At 45.6% G+C, this 24,884-nt stretch overlaps 1 protein-coding gene across 3 annotated transcripts in view; it reads right to left on the bottom strand.

Annotated features, from left to right (window-relative positions):
- RPS6KA3 (ribosomal protein S6 kinase A3) overlaps positions 1-24,884 on the bottom strand; it is a 698,725-nt gene that overhangs the window by 416,907 nt on the left and 256,934 nt on the right. For all 3 annotated transcript variants that reach the window (XM_078657643.1, XM_078657644.1, XM_078657645.1), the window contains one exon: positions 11,853-11,890. In XM_078657643.1, the coding sequence (XP_078513769.1) occupies positions 11,853-11,890 (38 nt within the window). The remainder of the gene's footprint in view (positions 1-11,852; positions 11,891-24,884) is intronic.

The raw sequence follows: 24,884 nt of genomic DNA, 5'->3' as shown, positions 1-24,884 counted from the left end.
GTCTGACCGCCACCGTCGTTGCCATCGCTCTACCCAGCGAGTCAGTGGTATCCAGCCCACACCGGATGGAATACTTGGCTGCATCCCGGCACTCCACAAGGGCTTGGCCGAGTTTGGCCCGTACCTCCAACGGACACTCTGGCAGCACTTCCGCGACCTTATCCCACACAGAGTGGGTGTAACGTCCCAAGAGGCAGGCGGTGTTGGAAGACCGCAGGCCCAAACTAATGGACGAGAAGATCTTCTTCCCATACTGGTCATACCTCTTGGATTCCCGATCCGGCGGGGCCGACGGGAATGCGGTTTGTGAATTGGAGGCCTGGATGACCAGGCTCTCGGGGGTAGGGTGGGAGGACAGAAAACATGGGTCGCCCAGGGCTGGGCGGTGGCGTCTGGCCACGTTCCTATCTACGGGCGAACCCGTAGCGGGCTTGGACCAAGTGCCCAGAAGAACGTCAGTCAAGGCCTCATTAAAGGGCAGCAGAGGCTCGGCCGAGCTCGACAGCGGTTTAAGGACCTCAGTGAGGAGGTTAGTCCTCACGGCCGCGACGGGGAGCTCAAGGCCCAAGGCCTTGGCAGCCCTCATCAGCACCACACTATATGTTGCCCCCTCCTCCGAAGCCACGGTAGGAGGGGAGACAAACCCAGTGTCTGGAGAGGTGTCCAGGCCACTGGCCTCCCCAAGGTCTCCTGTCCAGTCCTCATGAGACTGACACTCCCTGGTCAGAGGGTCCTCAGACCCCTCCCAGTCCTCTCCTTCACCTATCTCCTGAAATTCAGGGTCCTCAACCAATGGGGCCTGTTCATAAAAGTGAAATTCACCCAACGGCGTCTGGAGCGGCGCCCAACGGGGCCGTCCCGACGGCCGAACAGGAACGGAAGGAGGACCGGGGTCGGCGCCGCCCGAGGACGGCGCCGGAGGCGACACCTGAGGGTCCGACGCCGGGGAGGCCGTCAGATCAACCGGCGACGAACCAGATCCCGAAGGAGGACCAGCGGCGTCCTGCGGCGCCGGGCCCGAAGGCGCCGGCGGCGTCGGAACAACTGGACCCCTCGGCGCCGGGCCCGAAGGCGCCGGCGGCGTCGGGATAACAGGGACCTGCGGCGCCGGGCCCGAAGGCATCGGCGGCGTCGGGGCCGGAGCCGCCGACCCGCTAGGGCTCCCAGACGGGTCCGCTGGGCCCGGAGGCGCCGCGGAGCCCGTCGGAGGAGAGAGTTTCCTCATGGCCATGAGGAAGCGCTCGACCTCCTCCGGCGTTGCGTTGAACCCAGGGACCGTAGGGTATGGGGCTGGACGCGGCGCCCGCGACTCCGACGGAGCCGCGTGGGCGGTGTCACCCGAACCCCCGGCCGCATCACGTGAGCGTCGGGGGGAGTCCGAGGAGCGATGACGCCGCTTGGACTTCTTGTGCCGCTTACCTGACGACGACTTCGACCCGGAGGAGTGCGGCCTACTCTCGGAGCTGTGGTGGCTCCGGGCCCGCGACCTGTCCCTCGACCTCCCATGGGATCGGGACCTCTCACGGCGCGGGGCCTACTGCCGGAGTTAGAGGCGCCTACGGGACCGTTCCCGCCTGGCTTTCGAAGAGAGGGCCCGGCAGTCGGAGCAGGCCTTGTCGTCGTGGTCGACGCCCAAACACGACAAAAACACACGGTGAGGATCCGTGACCGACATCAGCCGGTCGCAATCGTCACAATGCTTGAAGCCGGGCATCCCTATCGGCACCGTTTTGGAGTCGAGAGACTTCGAAATAGTAATCAAAAGGATCAAAAAGTTTAGTCAAAATTGACTAGGGTTACTGCTTTTTCCAGATCTGCGCTTGCTGGCGCGGAAAAAAGAATTACTGACGTCAGCACGCGGAGGCGGCGTCTAAGTACTCCGACGACGTCATCACGGCGCCCACGACGCCGACGACGGACGCGGAGCCGCAGACACCTACCGACGCGCAAGGGTACTGCTACGCAAAGGTTTCCGGATCCAGTCTGACGCCTGGGGATATTCTAAGGTAAGGAATCTAATACTAACGTGTCTCTTTCAGATATATAATTCGTCATGATGGTGCTTTTCATTGTATACAGTTTGCTAGCAAAGCCAATTACTTTGCTCTGTTGTATATATTTTCTAACCCCAGCACAGTTGCTACATAATAAAGCAAGGTAGTTTCAATAAATATAGTAACTTTCATTGCGTCTTTCTTTGGTTGTTTATTATGGCCATGCACGAGTGAGAAACAAAAGGTGATGATCTGTTTCTATGGCTTCATTAGGGACTAGATGATAGTGTTTTACATTGTGAATCCACCTGTTATTCTGGAAAATTTAGGAGGGCGGGTGAGGCACTGTGAGCTAGTCGGATTGGGCCCATAGGTACAGATGTGGTACAGTGGCTCAGTCCCTACATTCTGAGGTCCTGTGATCCCAGACAGTTCTGTTACTAAGAAGAATCCCTGCAAGATGGCACTACCAGCGATGGCCTGGTACTTATTCAGCGGTTCCCCAGAGCAGTATTTGTGTGTGTCCATAATACCTTACACCTGCCACCGGTGACGTCCGTGGCATTGGGGATTAACGCTCCACAGTAGTTTAGGAAAAACCTACATTTAACTGTTGGTTTTTTAAGGATGAAATTTTAAAAGTATAACCTACATTTGCGTTTGCTCTTTGTTTCCATTGTTACATGACGCAGCCACAGCCTATTCCAATTTCAGACCTGTAGTTCATGTACATATAAGTGTACATGGCCGTACAAATGCAGGTGGTGACTTTCGTGGTTGACGCCCATGGTGGCTATCGCTTTTAAGTCTTATTCTTGGGTCAACTTTCTGGCTGTGGATGCAAATAAAAACACATTTCATGGATACACTACTGTTAATCCACCAAATGTATATTTATTTGTTTTGTAGAGTGCAGCAAAGTGGTATCATCTGCAAAAAGGATGGGAACCATAGTTAAGCTAGCATACCCTAGATGGAAAAAACATGTTTTAATTGGTTTACAAAAAAATCTACATTCGTCTAGTTTCTCAAATGCTCAGGAAGCATGTTCCAAAATGTACAGGTTGCGTGGGCAAAGATTCTACTACCCCATGAAGCAGTGTGATTTCTCTAAGCCATGGAGCGTCTTCTGTGCAATACACAGCGCTTTAAATGCCACTCTTTTTTAACGGAAGCCAATGAAGCTCATCTAAAGCTTCAATATTATATATACTTTGTTAGGACGCAGCAATTTGGGAACCAGGCCTACAATTGGCATACCTAGTTCTGACAAGGAAGCCATGCAGAACAGAGTCTGTTAAAAAAACATGGGACAAATATAAACAAAAACAAAGATAAAGCTCTAGCATTTTCTCCACTACCGGAGCCCTCTGAGCAGTGCTATAATTTGCATAATCGCACACAACATCGTGATCGGATACAGACGCTGAGACTCCAGCCCACCCGGCTGGACTTGCAAACCTGAATTGAGACCGCGAACGCTGCTCCCTTTGATTCATATGCTGATCCCGGCATTCTAATCGAAACGATCAGTTCAAGCAATTTATCTGGAGCTCGAACACGGCAGTATCAGCAACCCTGCTAGGACACCCCATACAAAAACAGCATTACTCTCTCTGTTGTGCCTTGTGCTTTACCAGTGATCCATTCCCCCCTTCCCGTGTGGGGACAGAACCACTGTCAGTGCCCCTGCGCACCTCGATCCTCCGCTCCCTATCCAGGGAAGATACCTTGACTACCAATGAGTCAATTGTATACGGGCATGCTACTTTAATGTCCTGATGAGGATCCCAGCATTTATTTAGGGGATCGAAACGCCGACACAATGTACACCATATCCGATTCCTAGATTTTTATGTCAAATATGTAATGGTGTCTCAACGATACCCTGTCTGTTTCATTTGTAATGTGCTCCTAAACAGACAAACTCATTTTGCCTGAATCCTTTACTTTGTTTGTCCGTTCGGGTTAAGTTGGATGCAGGCTGTGTCCCACTTATATTTTTTCTCTTATTACTTGTTACACTTTAAGTTGCACATTAATTTCCTATCCGGGTGGATAGAGAGATATAGTAATGACTGAGTCTATATTATTTGTTTTGTACCAGATTACTGTCTAGGGACCATTGTCTTTAGAAATAGTTAACTCACCCAAGGTCCCTGACCGATTACAATTGGGCCCCCTTGTTCTTTCTATAACTAGTAGGCCTGCAGCACTTTGTGCCATCGACAGGATTAGCGCTGTAAACTGGTCTCTGACCTGCCATTGCAGTGTCAGACTGCAGTTTTAAACTGTCATGTCGACATGGCAAGTGCACCCACTTGCCAGGCCCAACCCCTTCCCTTTCACTACATGTAAGGACCCTAAGGTAGACCCAAGGTAATCCCATGGGCACGGTGCAGTGTATGTGAAGGGTAGGACACATACTGGTGCATTTTACATGTCCCGATCGTGAAATACTGCCAATTTCGTTTTTCACTATAGCAAGGACTAGCTCTTCCATAGGTTATCATTGGAGCTGACTTTAGACATCTTACAAGCGTAACTTTCAATTTGGGAAGAGGGAGAGAACTGGAGTTTGGGCACTCTGAGCTCAGAATTTAAAAACATCTTTTAGTGAAGGTGGTTTTTAAATTGTGGGTTTGAAACTTACAGAAAGTGGGCATTTTCTTGCTTTACCATCCTGTGCTTCTGCTTATCTGTGGAATCCACGTTTGGTTTATGGCCGATGGCTGGGTTGCTTGTGCATTTCTTCTAGAGAGCCCCACAAAGGGAGCTGTGCTGTGCCCTGCATATCCTGATGGCCCATCACCAGGCTGATGGGTCTTCTTGAGCTAGAGTGGTGGGAGGAGTTGTCACAGACACCTGGATAGGGCTGTGCCTGGCCTCTCACAATGCGGTCTCTAAACCCCCCCCCCCGACCCCCCCTCTTCCCCCCGACCCCCCCCGTGTGTCTGGAGCCAAGGCCAGGCAAAGGAGGATCTTGTGGAATACAAAGATCTTCTTTTGAAGTATGCCTATTTCAAAGGCCAAAAGGGGTATAAGTATTGGACCTGTAACCCCAGACATTTTGAACACTTTTGAATCAAGAAGAGACGAAGTCAAGAGGAACAGCTGGAGTGCTGTAAGGAAGAGTACTGTCCTTTTGCTGTGTTGGCCTGCAGTGACTGTTTCTGACTTGGAGAGAACAAAGACTGGACTTTGCTTTGGTATCCTGCTTAAGAAGATTTTCCAGGGCTTGTGTTTGCTTGCCTCCTGTTAAGAAGTCTCAGGGACATAAAAGACTTCACCTGGGTCATCCCTGAACTCCACTTTGGGGAGTCCTGACGTGCCAAGTGGTGCCAATTCCAGTTCGGAGCCCTTGGAGGTGGTTCCTGCTATAAAAGACTCCAATTAATGCATCACACTTCCAGCGCTTCTGTTATTTCCGACGCAGCACCGCAGTGACTGAGAAGTTTCCACACACTGCCTGCGTGCGGCTGAAGTAATCTATGCAGCATCCATCACTGGCTGAAAGAACTGCCACAACCGGAGTCCGGCATACTAGGTTTCCGATATCAGAGACCCCCAAGCTGACTCAGACGCAGGCCCTGCTATGCGGCTGGAAAAAAAAACCACAACAGATCGCTGGTCCACGGCTGAAAGAATTGACACAGCACCTGTTTTGCTGCTGCATCGAACTCCAGCACAGTCGGATTTCCGTCAATTAGACCTGTGCACCCAAGTTTCCAACACATTGCCTCCAGAAAGCAGTCGTCTCTGAAAATCGATTCATTGCTTCTCCCTGAAGTCCCTTACCCGGATTAAAAGAAAGGGTCCCTTCTTGGACAGGGAGCATATCACTGCCAACTAGAAGCCTGGGGCCTGGTATCAGTGGTTGAATACAAAACAACTTGGGTACCTTTGCAAGTTGAACTTCCTTTTAGTTTCTCGCTTGTTTTCACCACAAACTGCACGAAAGTAGAAACTGAGAAAAACAGGATAACTTACTATCAACTAGAAAAGTGCAAAAACTGCAACATTGCTTGTTCCTGAAAGCTGCGTAGATGGCCACCTTGGCACAGCTAACAACATTTTATTTTCTTGGTTCCTCCCTCCAGAGAAATCCACAAACCCTGGCTATTTTTAGCAGCAACAGGGAGGGTGAGGGTGTTGAGAATAAGCAAAGGGTTAAACAGCGGGCTGGGTAAAACCACATGAGCTAGAAAGCAATGGACAGGAAGTAGAAAAGAGCGAGCACAACATGCAGGGGAAAGCACAAGGGGAGACAGAGTAACAGTGGAGAGGGAGAGAAGTACTCAAGGGAGACCACTGGAAAACCTGCACCTTTTTCTTTTGGGCACTTAACCCAAAAGAAAAAAGTAGTGCCTAAAAAGCAAGCAGTGAAACAGAAACCAGTCAATCAAAAGAGTTAGTAAAGAGGTTATGCCACATAGGAAGGACAAACATTGACAAGCTGGGATACAAATAAGAAGCAGGCAAATGAGTGACAGGAAAGCCAGGTAAGCAATGGGCTGGTTCCAAGCCCTTGTATATTATTTCTAAGCCTACCAATTGGCTTTTGCAACCAGACAGTTGGGCTGTCTAGTAGGCTTGACTTAAAAAGGGCTGAGTACTGCGTAAAAGCCTCATCAGCTAAGAGGTTAAATACACTCATGGCAATACACCCTACTCACCAGTTGATCCGGATTTCAGTTAGTGAATTAAACAAAAGGATAAGTAATATGTAACCCCACCAAGAGAAACCAGAAATATCTCCTGAAAGAGGCCCTGGAAAGATTTTGAAACTTCTAGGTGGGCCCTGGGCATACACACTACCCATAGAAGCAACCAGAGGACTGTGACCACCATGAAACAGTTAAACCACTAGAGAAGTACTAACATAAGCAGCCTTCATTTTAGGTCACTGTACACAAGGCACATACAGAGGATGCAAGCCTTGATTAATAATACAGTGAATATACATTTCATGACATCTCCCAAGACATTTATAACTTGATTCTCCACTCTTTAGCTCCTTAAAAGGGCCTAGACAATCTCTGCCCACCCAACACCACAGCACGGTATGATATATACCTTGTTACCGCACAGTTAACCATTTTATCAATGCCCATGTCTAACAGTATTGCGGTGTACATATTTGTAGTTTAATTCATCTCATCCCTTTTGTACATTGTAGGACCAGCTCCTTCACGTGGCTAGCACCATTAAATATACACTACGCACAGCGGGCTTTACAATCACAAGCTCTCTTTAAAATTACCTAAAATATATTAACCTTCCTTTCGCCTCCTGATAAGTGCCTTTCCCCACGCCCACGCCTCCAACCACACATCTAAATACAGATCAAGGACACACTATTAGCCCTAACCGGACAAAAACCCTTAAACCACACTGGTTGAAATGTATCAACAACCCACCAGGAATGGTCATGCTTATGAATTTTGGAAATCAAACATTAAGGGGAAAACTTTCCTTTCAGAGGAGAGAACGCCAACCTGACTGCTTCCTCAATGCCTTCCCCCTGGAAAAGTAGAGGCACTTTAACTGTCTCTAAAAATAAGTTTTAAGCGTAAACCAGAGGACCTAGATATGCAAAATAACAGTGAGTTAAGGCTTGCTGTATACATTTACAATACTCTCAAGGTCACGAGTTTCAATTCAATTCGGCAAACGCAACCTTGTATAATTCAGAGGTTCGTAAGCGGAGTAGAACTTAATTGGGCAATAGTAAATTGTTATTAGCCATACTTAGAGACATCACAATGCAGTATGAAGTATATGTATAAAATATGACAACTATAATTATATCCTGATCTAATAAGACACTGATAAAAAAAGTCTGAGTAAATGCAAACGAAGGATAAACAATTTAAACTTCTTTATTTTAAAATCACAGAAAAAAATAATAAATATATGCTGATAGAATACAAGGCCGTTTTTATACACCTTTAAAGCCAAAAGCTATATACTTTTTCTTTATGCGAAAAAAGGTTTTTGCACAATTTTCGGCACAGGGTTACAAGTACTTTGTAATCTCTATGTAAAAAATAATTTATGAATTTCAACATATTAAGATACAGAAGAGTTTGTTTTTGACTGTCTAAAGACTTGGTTGCATTTTATGTCCCAATGAATGCAATTAAATTGTTATGGTGCAATAATATATAAAATGGCCACATGAACCACCACCCTCTAGTCAGTTAAATAAAAAATCCTTAGATCAGTAGACGACTCAAGAATGAGAAATAACTGACACTTTGTCAGCAAATGAATAAGTGGACTAACATTTAGTCAACTCAAAGCAATGAAATGTGAGGCTCTGTTCAAACAGTGAAGACTAAGAAGTCTGCAGTAAAACATTTATTTTTAGGAGCCTTCCATTAAGCTATAATGCAAAAGAACTGTGGCTCTGAGGTAGTCGCTCAAAACGCAATTCACTTATGTCCTGCTCAAATAGCCTAGTACTCCAGTTAAACTGAACAGTTGATGTGCCTTGTCCTGTAGGTCAAAAACTAGATTGTGAAAGAACATCCAGAATATTTCTAGAGATTTTTATATAAACTTTGTGGGGATGTTTTTCTAAGTTAAGAACCAAATTGTTTTATGGTGCTCCAAAGACTGTATATATTGACACTCAGAAGGAATGCATGTTGAGAGACAGTCCTCAGACCTGTTTCTGTGACTGTTTTTTAGCTTTTAAGTAAACAAACTGTTCCTGTTTTGCTTTTTCAAGGAAAATTCACATTACAGCAACAAAGCTTTTCAGGAAAACCAAGTGGAGTTCAGGCTTACTGCAGACTTAAAGACGTGGAAGTGTATTTCTAAAGTGGTATTCACTAGATTTCAGAAAGGCTATCCAGTACTTGGTTGTGCCTATAGAGACCATGACAAAGCTCAGAGCCCTGAATCTTTGAAAGTCCCCCATAATGAAGCAGGCGAGACAATATCTGAAGGTTAAAAGAAGCTCTGTATGCCAAATCCATAACACATTTACCTAGCTGTCTACATTTCTCATCAAGCAATAGTTTGATAAGCTAATTGTTTTTATCCGATGTTTCCCATCCATCTTATCAGAAAACTGTGGCATCAGAAATATATTCTCTGAAAGAAAGCAAGCCAGCAGTAACTTTATACTATCTTTGCTCTTCATATTAGTATACGCAATGGTCAAAGTAGCCTGAATGGGGTCGTTGCTGTGACCATCAAAAGAAAGGAAGGAAGGAAACCTTGATGAGATTCTCCAAAAATCCCAGCCCACGGAGGCGGTTTTTGAATCGTTATAGATTTGCAATCAATGTTGTGCACAATCCCCCCCCAAAGAATTTATAATGCTATCCAGAAGTAAATGTTTGTCAGTGGGTACATATGGTGCGGTAGTCTGGGCACATACACCTGTAAAGACCCTCTAGGTAACAGAAAATACATTTTTTGCAAGGCTTTTAGGAATTCCCAGATCCACAAGTTTCATCACTCAAACATAAATGGGCCTTGATTTTATAGACGATAAGGTGGGCTTGGCATCTATCTTGATGCGGGTTAAAATCTGGTTCACTCCGGAGTGAAGCTTCATTCAGGGAATAGTAGAGGATAGTCTGAAACAGGCTAACTTGCTAGACATCCCATGGATCAAGTACATAAGGCTTTGGTAAAGGACACATACCATTGCCCATAGAGATAAGATGAGACTTCAGAGAATTCTAGACATGGTAATTGTTCACACATATATACCTTTGTCAACCTGTGAAGGCATGGAGCCTTATCTATTATGGATAGAGGCACCAAAACACATTTTATTTAACTTGCCTCAGAATAAATAGTATTCACTTCTTGGTGGTATTCCCCTTTACTGGGACTTGGTTTGCTTTATTGCCCCGCTGCCCATGTGATACAGTTCCATACAGTCCAATAAGGACTTTGTTAATCTGAACTTTATATTCAGCTTTTAGAATCCGTTTTTTACGCCCAATGTTACGGTTTCAAAACACACCAAGGTGATTTACTGTTTTGACAACACTCCGAGTCTCCAACAATCTGTTATGCAGTATTGAATTTTATTACTCAGGAAGGAGTTTAAGAAATAAGTAAGCAGTGTGACTCAGTACTGACATCACAGAAAGGCAATGTTGATGTGCAATTTAGCAATTTGTTTTTATCATGAGCTTTTATGGTCCTTTTGACCGAATAAGATTATAAGACACGCAGAGTTAAATAAAAGGTGCACTCTGCCGAAAAGTATTGATGGTAAAAAAAGTAAACAACAAAATGAAAGCAGACAAAAAATTAGTATGCAGGGAAAATTAAGCTACATTTCTGTGAATAGGCAGTTTATACGGATTGCCTTTTAGGTGCACACTAAAAAGAGAATTGTTTCACCATGCCACTTTGAGGAGGAGGACAGCCATAGCTAACAGGTGAATATGTTAAAAGGAATTTGGGTCGAGCATAATGAAGGGGTGACGGGAATAGGAATAATACTTCACCTTTTAGAGAAAGCCTCACACTAACCCAAGCATGGAAGCAAAATGAGGTTTTAAAAACCTGCGGAGTAGGATGTAGACCTACAAGTAACGTTATATGCCTTAAAGTCAAAGATAAAAGTGCAATGGCAGAAAATGGAAAACAAGAGCTTCCAGTGGAGCGGGACAAGGAGGACTTTTATGGTCATAACACAAGCCCTAATTACAGTCATAACTAAAGCACAAAAAGATTAGTGTGTGTGCGCGTTGGCGGGCTTATCCAGACGGCCCAGATACGCAAACAGAGTAAACGCTAGTCGCTGACATTTGCAATGATTTTAAAGGTCATGAGTATATTTCAAATGAGGGCAGACTGAGCTTTGAAACCTTTGGAGGTTTGTAAGCGGAGTAGAACTGAATTGGATAATAGTAATATGTTTTTTGCAGTCTCAAGAAACATCATAAATGCAGTCTAATGTCTCCAGTGGATCAAGCACATGAGGCAGTTATCTAAAACTGGTGCGACCAGATTTGTACTCTAAACTGTCCAAAAGTACAGAAGCAGATTAATTGGGCCAAGCAATTCTACTGGGAGCAGGTGGGAGTGATAATGCTAGGACGGAAATGGTTAAACCCACTGTGCAAGATTATTTAGTCTTTCAGACCAGCCCTGGCCTAGTCCCCACCTAACTTTAGTTACTAAGGAGTGGTAAAGACAGTTATTGGCACAGTTTCAGTTAGGTAATATAAGGTGCTATCTGTCTTTCCCCTTGGGCCAATATGATATTGCATCTATCAGCCTAGGCCCAAGCGATGAAACTTCACCCCAATCACTGCTGCACTTTATTTTACATTAACTAGACATCTTGTTCGTCAATATTTGGTTCCAATTTTTAAATGAAATGGCTTTTTTTTTTAAATGCCAATCTGCACTTTATTTTTTACAGTCATTGTAAAACCAGTTTGTTTGTTTTTCCATTGGTGCCTTTTTAAGGCATGCAATCATTGAAGGAAATGCTATTTAAAAGGGAGGGAAGGGAAGTGGAAGCAAATTCTATCTCATGGAACCTTTTAATGTGGTTTTGATTAAGCTATTTACCAATTATTTAGCATGTGCCCATCTTTAACTAATCGTTATGCTGTTACTGAAATGTACTTTTATGGCTCATTATATCTGCTGAATAAAGTATGAATTAAATAATCTGAAGTAGACAATATAATCACATGATCGAATAAAACAATTAAAGGTCTGAGTAAATGCAACCAAAGTGTAAACAAACAACTTCTTTAATTTCAAAATCACAGCAAATTAAATAAAAACCGGACTTCAAAAATAGTTACATAAAGTGGAGATAAAATGTTCACAATAAAAATGTTCAAGCTTTAGCATTTTACTCACCTGTCAATTTGATGTGGCCTTCTTCATCAAGTAATATGCTTAAAAAAAAAGAAAAAATATATTAGGAGCACTAGAAAGCATTTATTGTCATACCTCTAAAGAGCATTTACAAATAGGAGATTCAATGTCACCGCACTGCAATATGATGGCTCTCCCGCATTCTTGCAGTCAATGAGCACTAGCAATGTGATGGCTTTTTTTTGGAACGGTACAACAGCTAATATACAAAATAATGCTATAAATGTCTGGGCACATGGAACATAGAATCCATATTGAAAGTATTCAAAATGGTTACCCTTTGCTGCTGGGTCTTGCCAAGCTTGTATTGCATCTCTACAAGGTTTGGCCAAACAAATATCTGCAACAAGTGTAGCATCATCAGAGAGTGTGGGGATCAGAAGTTGAAAAATGCAGTGGAAGAGTGAGACACAGTGAATGCCAGCAGTGATTTCTGTCAGAAAAGTAGGGGGTGAAGACAGAAGTAAGGGAAGAGAATCAGTGAGGCATGACTATTAATGACAGAAAGGGTAGGCTGAAAGAGGCAAGAGAAGGAGCTGGACTTTCACATTAACTGCTACCTACCCATTCATTTTTGAAGCAGGATTGGGTACTATAAGAAAGGGAATCCACATCTAAGAGGATATCTTGTCCTATTATGGGATCTTGGATACCATTAGATCTGTCAGATGACTTGGACGAGACAACAACATGCATTACTAAACGTGAAGAGCTCTAGTTGTACTTGGGAACCAATCTGAATGTGGTTACAATCCTGTATTAGAGAATTCTCACCTAGGACAAGACTAGAAACCTCTTACCACCGAATGTAAGGCTATCTTGTGTAGCATCTCAAGCTCTTTGCTATCCTCCATAAGAATGAATATCTGCTTCAGATGAACTTCCCACTCTTCTGAATATCTTTTAGCATGGAAGTTTTATCTATGCGCTGGCTGTAAGACGTGAGCCAGTAGAGCTTCCGTTCACAAAGCCTCAACGTCTGTTAAAGATCATATATTATTTACCTATCTAATATGTTATTCTTTTGGAGGTCAAAGAATACTCAAACTTTTCTCTCGCTTCAATACAAGTCCTTATGTAGAATACATTGGTCATTATGTTAAAATTTCAAGGTTGACAATGACTCCACTGTATGATGTCATATGATAATACTATGTTAAGTGTTTGGATATTTAATAATTGTTTCCATTTACTTTCTTTACACTATGAAAGGATACAAGGCAGAGTATTGGGGAAAAAAGGGATGTTTTATTTTATTTATTTATTTATTTATTCGAAGTTTTATATAGCGCGAACAAGATCCTTACAGATATCAGAGCGCTTCACAAAGACAGGGCAGGGGCAGTAGGAATGAACAGAGATAGTGGGAGCAGTATAATAGTCACTAACATGGTAGGATAATAATAACATACATAAAACATATCAATATACAATCAGGTAAACAAGTAATATAAGACGGCACAAGTCATTGATCCCACTACAGAGGTGTTCAGGTACACCTTGGGTGTGTGGATGGCTTATACCAATGACCTAGTATAGAGAGAACACTGAGTGGGGGCCTCGGGAGAGTGAATCAGTAAACCAAAGTGTATCATATATTGGTCGGTAGTAAGAGAGTAACGTAGTAGTGTCCCCACCAAGTAGAAGTATAATGCCAAAGGACAAGGTGAACAGTGATACAAAGCAATGCAGAGTCTCTGATCCAGCCCCTATAAGGTTCAGGAGATCTTGGCCAGAAGGATGGTTTTCACCTCTTTCTTGAAGAGTGCAGTGGAGGAGATAAGCCTGGTTTCAGGAGGGAGCGCATTCCAGATCCTGGGTGCCATTCCTGAGAAGGAGCGCTTGTATGTTTTCTCTTTCCGGAATCTACGAGGTTTCAGGAGTAGATTTTTTGCACTTCTATTGGATCTCGAACCTCCTGATATAGACAGCTTTTGTGCAAGGTAGTTGGGTGCATTGTGGTGCACGGCCGCGTGTGTCATAACTGCAATTTTTAGCTGTATTCTGGCTTCAAAAGGCAGCCATTTTAGAGACTTTAAGTCTGGGGATATATGCGAATGTTTTTTTGAGCCAGTAATGAGTCTCGCAGCAGCGTTCAGGGAGGCTCTTAAGGGTGCTGTTGTGGATAGCGGGAGTCCGCTGAGGGCCACAATTCCGTAGTCTATTCGAGGGATGACTAAAGCTTGTACAGCAGTTCGGAAGTCTTCGGCAGGGAGGAAGGGTTTAATTTTCCTCAGTGTGTTGATTTGGAGATTAGCTCCTTTTGTGGCTTTGCTAACGTGCTGCTGCATGTTGAGCTTGGCGTCGAGTGTGATGCCTAGGGATTTCGCCGAGTCCACGATGGTAGGATGGACATTGAGTGCTGTTAGGTTATTGAGCCAGGTTTGGGTGGTGGAAATTTTCGCCGGGGGTGAGATGAGTAGGAACTCAGTTTTCAGAGCATTTAGTTTGAGGTGATTATCGGCCAGCCAAGATTGAGTGTTAATAAGCGTTTATAGTTTCAGTTTTTTTTTTAATCTTTTCATTCAAATTCATATATTCGATTAGAAATTTGAAAACAAAAGAATGCTTTATTTTTGTTCAAATTTGCAATCATCAACACCACAATACAATAGATTCCCTGCAACACTGTAGGAAAACCTACCTTGGCTACTGTAAACCAGAGCATAATGGTAGTGTGAAATTGCTTCCTATCCACCACTTCCACCAGTCTCATGGCCTGGGGTAAAGGCTAGTAGGGCTGATGACCAGCCGTAAAGTAGTGCTACAGCAATCCAAGCACAGCAGATAGCCCTTCTATAAAACAGGATACAACCAAACAACAAAGTTACGTACCTTCAGTAATGTCTTTTTTTGTGGAAATTCAAACCAGTTTCCTCAACTTGTATCTGTCCCCAGATGCCAGACTGGATGCAGACACTTGGCTCCTGAGCACCTGCAGGTGGCAACATCAGCCCTAGGCATGACTCGGTTCCAGACATGTCACTGAGCAGCATTACCTCGACCTAGCAATGTTAAGTGGTCTAATTGTTTCTATGTCCTCGTGTGTGGCTGACAAGATTGATTTTTAACTGGAAGAATACAAAAAACTATATAGGGACGCCATTACTATAGAAATTCCATTACCCTGAGCTAGATGGCGGGCAGTGGAGAACCTACAGTAGATTGTCCAACAGAAAGAGTATCACCAAAGGCAATTACGTTATTCTCCTTAAGTATACTTCTAACCGTGGAACTCTCACTTTGTGAAACAGTACCAAAGTAATGCCCTCTCCTAGGAGGGGATATGAGAAGAGCACTTAAAGCACCAAGTTCTGCAGCACTAAGCACGTAAAATTACACTTGTTGGGGAATTGAGAATCAATGCAGTTGTGGCTGGTGACTGTATGGACGAATACCCAAGTGGCTGCCTGCAAATGTCCAATACATGCAAACCTAGAGCCAGGGCTAGTGGCATTCCTGAAAGGTGAATGAACCCCAGAGCCCGCAGGAGAATCATTTTTGGCAAAGGAATAACTTAGTTCGACATAGAGAGCAACTCATCATGATTTGGTTTGTTTCTGGATTGCATTCCCTTTCTTCACACCAGCAGACACCATCACCAGACAAAGTGGACGTTTTCCAGAGTGCAAGATGTCTGGAGCCCAGTCCACGTCTATCAGAATGAACCATGCTTGATCTCACCTAACCTTCATTACCCACAGGTTCAGAGACTGAGGTGAGAAGGTGTGCAGGAGGGAGACGTTCCACTAAAGGCAGAAAGTCTCAAGAGTTTCCCTCTTAATGATCTCTAGATTGCAAAATACTGTGACCCCCATGCACCCCTACTTGTTGTTGTACAACATGGCGGCATTCACACCAGTACTACAATCTAAAAAAGTGTAAATAGTCCATAGACTGTAGAAAGTAGTTACATTTTAGGGATGGAAGTTCTTATCTACCCAATAGGTGGCATTCATCATCACTGGACCCCTTATAACACTGGTCTGAAAGATCCAGCTGCAAGCTACTACAATGGTGTTTGGGACCTCAGGAGGAGTTTTAAGAGCTGTTAACATGATGGAAGCTTTCGGATGAAAATCTAGGATATAAGGGATAAGGGGCCAAGTTGCAGAAGAGAATAGGTATGATTTAGAGGTTTAAAATTATCTATTGGCTGATAATGAGTCTTTTATTGGGTTCCAAGTGGAAGGAGTAAAAGGTTTGGGGATTCATTTAACTCAGAGACAAAGGACTACATGTTTCTGCCAAAGTTGCCCAAAATGGAGGTATGGGGCATTCTTCAGGACACTGAAGCCCTCTCTGCTGAGTGAATGTATACCAAAAGAATATTGAAATATTTACAACCAGAGTTCCAAGTTATTGTTTGCAAATCCTCTCGGTTGAAGTGGAAGCCTTCAGGGGTCTACTAATCCAATGTATATATTTATATCTTCTCACCTCACAGATGGAAACAGGGAGACAGGATCTCTTCATTGCCTGTGTTCCAGGCCGGTGTGCTTCAAGCCAACCGGGAAAGCTTTAATACTTTGACTTTTTTCTACATTCTACAGAGTATGAATGAATCTATTTTATTTGTGTGATTACTTAGAATCATTACAAAAGACATTAAAAACTGGAATATAATCAAAATTTGAATTCAAATTAAGCGCAAAGGTACTTTAATAAAAACAAAAATATCACAACTTGATACATTATACAGAGTATTTACACTTTTAGCAAGGAGCATTCTTTTGTGTTGATTTTACACATAATCTAAGGGGTCTATCCTTGTTTTCTTCCTCCTCTCACCTATATTCTGAAACGAGGACTGAAATGACTGCCATGTGGTACATCAGCACTTGCATTTACTTGTCCTTTATGGAAGGCAAAAAGCAAATACGAGCCAGTCAGATGGTGTGTAGGTGCAGAGGAGTTCTGGCATGGTGAAGCTCCACTGGAGACACAGCCTCTGATCTCCACATTGCACAGGTGACCTCCCCAACTGAGCGAGGATAGTTTTCCTCAGGGCAAACTGATGCTGGCATTGGCACCACTGAAGGGCCCAAGTCGCATTGTCTGACAAGCATCTAGTAGGACAGAGATCCCCAATGTAGGGCTCACTACAAATGCAGGTTTCACTGTTGGGCCCGTGTGAGAAAGTGGCTCTATATATACTGGACTAGAAGGAAGTACAGTGTGTATAGAGTCCACCAACCCCAGAGGTATAACAGAGGTTAAAGTCAGAACTGACCTTACTCTCCAAAGTGGTAGCTTGGTCGAGCAGTAAGGCAGTACCAGAGGACAGTGTAAAGCATTTGTTGTGCACACTCAGTCAGCAAAAGGTTTAACACACTCAAGGACTGAACTCCAGGCCAATTGTTTGCATATCCAGAGATATGGTTGCTTTATTTTTAGAACCAACAGTTATAAAAATATACTTTTCACATTACGAGTACTCTCATGTAAATACTTTGCTGAGGAGCAATAAGTTTGTATACACATTAATCACAGGTAAGCTAATAAGCAATACAGTTCTAAAACACACTCTAGCATTGAGCTCAATGTGTTTTCATAGCCAAGTACAGTTGATTACTTTAGGGATTACTTTGGTAAACCCAGGACTAGATCTTGGATTCAGTCTTGGGGTCTAAGTTGAAACCAGATTAGCAAAAACGTTTTAGTCACAGTGATGATTTTTCCTGCATATAAAGCAGTTTTAAAAGTTCACACTTAAAAACTTTGAGGTGATTCTCACAATGTTATTCAATGGGAGAAAATTCAGGTTACAGGTAAAGTATGATCGTGTTACTTTTGTAACCCAGCACTGGGGGCTTAACTCAAAACAGGCAGGTAATTGCGTTTCAGTATTTCGTACGATTTTTAAAGAATATTTACAGTTTTCAAAAGTAGACACTTAGAGAATTTTCATAGAAAAGCAGACAATGGGTCCCTATGTAGAAAATGCAGGTTGCTAGTAAACCCGCTAGGGATTCCTGTTGAGGTTCAGTACTGGGCTGAAAGGTACAGTACTGGCTTCTCTCCTGATCACAGGCGAGTATTTTCGAATTTGGACTTTGGCTTATTTTATAGGAATATTTTCAGTTTTCAAAACTTCACAAAGAAAATTTTCGAGTCAAAAATGGGTCAATGTTATCCAATGGCAGGTAAGTGGATTACCGGTTTCCAGGTGGGTACTTGGTTGGTGAAGTTAGGGTTCTGGGCATAGACTCAGGGGTCCCCCAGGGTCAGGTGAGTACAGTTGGTTCAGTCCCAGCGGCGAAGGGGCGGCCGGGTGCAGAGGTAGGTAGGCCCAATGTTAATCAATGAGGGAAAGGGGGCCTTAGGTTGGTGGCTGCTGGCTAGCAGGCCACGCGGCTATGGGAGCTGGGCTCCTGATCACATGCTCTGGGCAAGGGGGGGGGAAGTAGGATAGGGCAAAGAGGTCACAGCCAGCGGCACTCGGGCAGCTGGGTACAGGGTGCTTTTGAGCCGTCGGGCGCTCAATGTTATCCAATGAGGATCTTGAAAAAGGAACAAAGGCTGCAGGCTCAGGGACGGTGACTCTCCAGGGGCGACCAGCACTTCGAGAGGTAAGTTGGGATGTCGGAGCACAGGTAGGTACCCCAAAGGGAGGCACAGGGGGCTGTAGGGCGCCGGGTGCAGGGGTGTTTTTGGGTGTCGGAAAGCTTACCCTCGGCTGGTCGCGGTGGCACCTGGTTCTGAATCTGCAGGTGTCGGCTGGTTCGTCGAGGAGGGTCTTTGGGCACTGGACTTCGGGTCCCAGTCGCCGGGGGGACGTCCTCGTGGTCTTAGTTCGGGTTGGCCCGGCCTGGGCTCGGCTGGTGCAGAGTGGGCTGGTCCAAAGCTTCCTGGTGGGCACCAGGTGGGTTGTTGCAGCAGAGCCTCTGCTGATGGGAGACCCAATCGTCGAGAGGGTCAAGGCAGGCAGGTCCTCTGGGTGTCCCATGGTTGTTGTCCGCGGAGGTCGCCGAGTTAAGGCAGGAGCAGGTTCCAGGATCAACAGGTCGGTAGGGCTGGGGCCAAGTCAGTTGTTGTTGTCCTGTTTTTAGCAGCTGAGCGGCGGGTCGTCTTCTTGATCTTCTTTCTTCTTTTTTGAAATCGGGATCTGAGGAAGAAAGGTTCAGGGAGCCCCTAAATACTAAATTTAGGGGCGTTACAGGTAGGGCAAGGGCAGGGACCTATGGGTCCCTGTCCTGGGGTGAGTACACCCCCTAGCCTGCTCTTCTCCTGTGGGAGGGGGGCAGGAGCCTAGCTGAGATTGGGCAAGACTCCCCCATCTACAAGATGGCCGAAGCCCGGGGTCGTGCTTCACCTCGCCTCCTCCACCTGAGGGGTGGAGTTGGCACAGGTTGGCACACCCCCCTTCCTGACGTAGTTTTTCCCGCCAGTCTTTCCGCCAGAGTGGGGGTAGGACTGGTGGGGGGCTGGTTGCTGGGTACAGCAAATGGTCTGGGGAAGCTCTCAGAGGCGATATGCCTTTGAAGCTTCCCCCTGTCCATCCTGGGGGAGGAGATATAGCACCTCGCCCAGGATGTGCTTTGTTGCAGACCCAGGAGAGCGGGGGCTCTCCACCCAGGGGTCCAGCAACATGTCTGCTGGGTGGCAGCCTCTGCAGCCACTCAGCCCAGTATATACAGTTAAGGTGGAGGGACGCCTGGCTGCCAAGATTAGATCACAGACCTCTGGAGGGAGATTGAATACTCTAAACTACCACCGCTCAATGAAGGTGGACAGCTACTGCAACAGAAGATCCTCCTGGAGGGGCAGCCTAATCAGAGGACCGAGGCTCATTCTCAGGAGTTCAGGAGACCATATTCTGTGCCCAATCCGGAGCCACTAGAATGACATGGGCCCAGTTGGTCCTTATAGTCTTAAGAACTCTGGGTAGGAGTGGATTAGGAAGAAAAACATGCAGAAGTCCCAAGTTCCATTCCAAATGAAAAGCATCTCAGAGCGAAACCCACTTTGGAAACTGTCAATGTGCACAGATCGAGACAAGGTTCTCCCCATTCTTGAAAAAGGCATTGCACCACCTTGGGGTGTAGTCACCATTCGTGATCCACAAGTCATCGCCGGTTGACTTTGCCCGCCCCGGCATTCAGGGGCTTGCCAGGTGCTGCACCCTCAGGAGAATGTCCTGGCGCTCCAGCCAAGTCCAGAGATGACAGGGTTCACAACCCCATCCCGCTTAGTTTGTTGCTATACCACACGGAGGTGGTGTTGTCCGTGAACACCTGAACCAGCCTCTCTTTGATGGATGGAAGAAAGGATTTCAATGGCAAGTGGACTGCTCTCAGCAGCAAAAGACTGATATGAAGCCGAGATTGTACCAGAGACCAGAATCCTCTGATCGCCCCAACCCAGAGTGATGCATTGGTCACCACTGTCCGCTTTGGGAGGGGAAGAGAGAGATAGCGGTCTGACGCTGGGCTAATTGTGATCAGTCAGCCACCACTGCAGGTATTTTGCAGTCTCCTTCAAAATTTGGAATAGGTTGGAGAGGTTACCCTGGTGCTGCACCCACTGGGACTTCAAATAACACTACAGAGCCCACATAAGCCACCCGGCATGCGTTACCAGCAGGATGCAGCGAATCGGACCCAGCAGCCTCAGAGCCAGTCACTAAAATTCAGATTTAAGGCTGAAACATCAGTATCATTAACCGCACTGTTTTCAGAATGGCTTCAATGAAAGGGAGGGTTACAGAGGAGTCTGGTGTGACTACAGCATGCAAATAGCAAACCCCAGCAAATGCAGGAAGTTTGCCGTAGTCTGGAGGTGGACGACAACTGGGGCTTGTCTGCTTTCAGCAACCAATCAGTGTAAGGGAAGGCTGGGACCCCTCAACCTCTGCAGAGGGGCTGCAACAACATACATTGCTTTCGTGAAAACCTGAGTAGCACTGGTAAGGCCGAAACGGAGAATAGCAAACTGAAAATGTTAATGGCCTACCGCGAACCGCAGGTAACATCTGTGGGCCAGCAGAACCAGAATCTGTAAACATGCGCCCTGCAGTTTAAGCACCATTATCACATCTCCAGGGTTCAGTGCAGACAGAACCTGAGCTAACATGAGTATCTTAAATCTATTTCCTCAGGAAGTAGTTGAGAGGTCTCAGATCTACGATAGGATGAACTTCTTTGTCCTTTTTGGAACCAGAAAGTAGCGTGAATACAAACCATAATCACCTTTTGGTGCAGGCATCCTCTCGATGGTTCCTTTGGCCAAAAGAGCCTTCCTGACAAGGCAGTTAGAGGTGGCTCCTCCATCAGTCATTTCTGAGATGGTGGCCCAGGCATAAGGTTTCCGCGAATGGGAGGCATACCCTTCAGCACATTCTGAAGCATCCCGGTGGCTGAAGTGACTGCAGGCCATTGGGAGAGGTGGTGCATGATCCTGTCACCAACGGGATGGCTGTGTGGGATGGAGTGTATACTAAAGATGCTTAGATGCTACGGCAGGGGTGGGGTCCTGGACAGCTTGCTGGGCTTGGCTCCCTTGTCCTTTATGGGATCCGCAGCTCCATCCACTGGGCAGATTGCTATACTGGCAGGTACAAATGAGATAGCTGACATCCATAGATGCGCCAGCCACATCAGCAGTAGGGGTAAAAGAACTAATGAGACCAGGCAGATAAAGAGCTCAAGCAGGGACCCAGCTCTTTTCAAAGCGCCCGAATGCAGAATCAGCCTTCTCGCCACATAGGCAAGGCCTGTTGGAGGGCATGCTGAACAGTGAAGCCTGGATATCCCCAATGCTAAGCTATTGGAAGAAAACTTCCCAAAGGTGTCCAGCCTATTGGATTCCCTGTCCATTTGTGTGGACAGGAATGTATTTGCGTTGACTTTAGAGGCAGAGCGCTGCACCACGAAGAACAACAGGAGAGGGGTGCTGGGAGAGAAAGGCTTAGTCTTCTGGAGCGGAACAATGATGTAGGGCAATCATGCAGTGCACAGGAGCCTCCCTTCACAAGATTTAGCCCATGCCCCGAGGAGAACGTCAGGGAGGGCTTCATTTAAAAGTAGCAAGGGCTCAGCCAAGCCTGCTCCAGAGTGAAGCACTTCAGTCAAAACGCTGGTCTCGACTTTGACTGCAAGCAGCTGTAGGCCAAGGAAATCTGCTGCCTTGCACCTCACAGTGACAAAGGATGTGCCTTCCTACAAAACCGGATCTGGTAATGAAAATCTTGCCAGAGTGTGCGGAGGTGTCCAACCATCTTGCTTCAACCAGCACCCATTACCAGTTCTTTGCTGGACCATGGTCCTTCTCCATAGGACCAAACCCTTCCTCCTCATTGCCCCCAGCAGGAAGGAAGGAACTATCAAGTGGCAGGAAGCTTGGTGTTTGGTAGGTCCTGGATGGCACCGTCAACAATGCTGAGCAGCATCGGAGCAGCACTGGCTAAGATTCAGGGAAAAGGATGGGCTAGTCATCGTCGTGAAACGCCAGAATTTCTAAGCGGACGGTAGGCTTGGACATCTTTTTCTTGTGCTTCTTTGACTCATCAAGCTTGGGGGGAAAAAAGAACATTTACCTGTACGACTGCCATCTACTGGAATGGATCCGAGAACAGCTCCCAAAACAGCAGGAGAATGGGAACATGACAGAACTGCGGGGAGCCTTTTTCTGTCACGCCTCCAGGAGCTTTATTTTCCACTCGCAAATTGCCGTATGGTGCATCGACTTGCAGCAGGCAGCCATGACAATAACTGACATCAGGACGCCAGGGTGGCACTTCTAAGGGCACCGCAATGTCACTTCTGACACTGACAGTCCACGCCACCTACTGTCACGCAGAGGTACTGCTCAAGGTTTTCCGGATCCAGCATGTAGAACATTCTAAGGTGAGGAATCTGGAGGTAGAGGTCTTCAGAATCCTAATACAGAGGACTACCACCTGGCCAGGTGTCTTTCTGCACAGCCTTCCATTGCTTTGCTCAAGAGAACCTACCAGACAGTTGATAGTCTACTCAACTGTTCTTGGTATTGTTACGACCAATATAAAGGTTTAATGCCTTTTTTGGCCACAGCAGCCTCTCCTCTTTCAAGGGGTAAGGAGGCGCAAAGAATGCGGACAGAGTGATGGATTGTCCAGTGTGAAAGTGAATCGTGACTTTCGCCATTATTGCTGCAAAGAGCCCATGCAATTGCAATAAGTAAGATGGCCTTTAAAGTCCGGAGGCATAGCAAGCAGCTAAGCATTGGGTGAAAAGCTTACAAGTGAGAAATGTTAAGAAGCAATTAAGGTCACATTGTGGCCTCTCAAATGGTTTGGGAGGAATTAGGACTGTCAGACCTGCTATAAATCTAATCACAATAAATAATTTAAACAAGGACGGTTGGTTCAGAAAATGTAGAAAGCTCAGAAGGGCAGACAAATAACCTTTAATACTGCTCACCGCAAGACCTTCCCTGGCAAAAAATAAAAGCAAAAGGGTGTCCGATAGCTGTACTGGTAAAGAGTAATAAGAATGCTGCACCAGTCCACAAACTTGTCCCAGGCGACCGGCAAAAATGGATTTTGTGGAAGGATGCCTGGCTGTAAATAGGACATTCACCACTTCAGGAAACAGATCAAATACAGTCATTTGCCACTGTTGAATCTCAATGCATGTAGGTTTAGAAAGAGCAAATTCAGGTGGAGGACCTTGCCCTGTTGCCCAGTCAGGAGGTCCTTGCAAAGTAGCAGCCTGATTGAAGGACGGATGTTCATGAACTCAAGGTCTGGGGTACCACTCTCCTGATGCAATCCAGAGCCATAAAGATGACCTGGGCTCAGTTGTTCCGGATCTTTTTCAGACTTGCGAGTTTGAGAGGCAGGGGTGGGAAGGCGTCCAGTTGTCTACCATCCCTTTCCAGCCAGAATGCATCATGCTTTCAGGAGGAAACTCAAACATGAAAAAGTTTGACACTGCTCAATCGACCGCGGCATAAAGATATAGCCACCTTCCCGAGGTGAGCTCCTCAGCCTGCCATGGACGCATCCATCACCATTGTCAGCTCTGTATGTTAAAGGATGAGGGGCCTGCCACTGGACCAATTTCGTTTGAGCAGCCACCACTGCAGATTTAAACAGTCTCCTCTGAGATCTGGATCGCATCGGTCAGAATGCCTTTAAGTTGGGCCCACAGGAACTTTAAATTCCACTGCAGAACATGTGTGCGCCATCATGCAAAGGAAACAGGAGATACATGAGGATTAACAGCCAAGATGCCTCAGAGCAATTCTCCCTGACTCTGAAACATCAGGATCATAATCCTGAATGTCCTGGACATTGAAGGAAAAGAACTGAAATCCACTGCTTCTAGGATTACTCCAATGAATGAAAGCCACTGCAAAGGAAGGAGTCAGGTGTGACTTTAGATCATTGATGGTGAACCCCAACAAAGTCAATAGGTTTACTTTTCTCTAGAAGTGGTCCCTGAATGACTGTGGTGAGACTGCCTTCAACATCCAGTTGTCAAGATATAGGTATATTGACATCCCCAATCTCTGAAGGTGTGAAGCAACCAACGCCATCACTTTTGTGTCGTTAAAGCAATCTAAAACAGAGCTTGCCTTCTCACTGAAAAGGCAGGACCCTTCATAGATCAAATCCATAAGGGAGGCCTGTAAATTGTAAGACAATCCTCAGGAATGCAGCCACACAGGTCAACAAACTAGAGCACTGGCAATCCATAGTATCCAGAGCTATGCAGATAATGTATCTGGTCGCATCTCATCTATCATGACTTGTTTGAGCCAAAGAGGCCCCAAGCTCGCCTGGGACTGGCAAGATCTCGCTGGTGTTGTCCAACTGGGCATATGTGTAATGACACAGTAAACAATTTGAATTCACGGATTGTAAGGCTAGACAAGAAGAAAAAACTTGTTTGTCAAAAGCCTCAATCCTCTTGGATTCTCTTTCTAGGATAGTGGCTGGAAAGGAGTTAGGATTCACCTTACTGGTCAAAGCCTACAAGATGAGGGTCTCTAGATCCGGGTGCTTTGTGAACAAATCATCATCAGGTG

This window comes from Lissotriton helveticus, chromosome 8, assembly GCF_964261635.1.
Source record: "Lissotriton helveticus chromosome 8, aLisHel1.1, whole genome shotgun sequence".
In the NCBI taxonomy this organism is placed as follows: domain Eukaryota; kingdom Metazoa; phylum Chordata; class Amphibia; order Caudata; family Salamandridae; genus Lissotriton; species Lissotriton helveticus.
The sequence above is the reverse complement of the archived record's forward strand: the minus strand, read 5'-3'. Positions and strand labels throughout refer to the sequence as shown.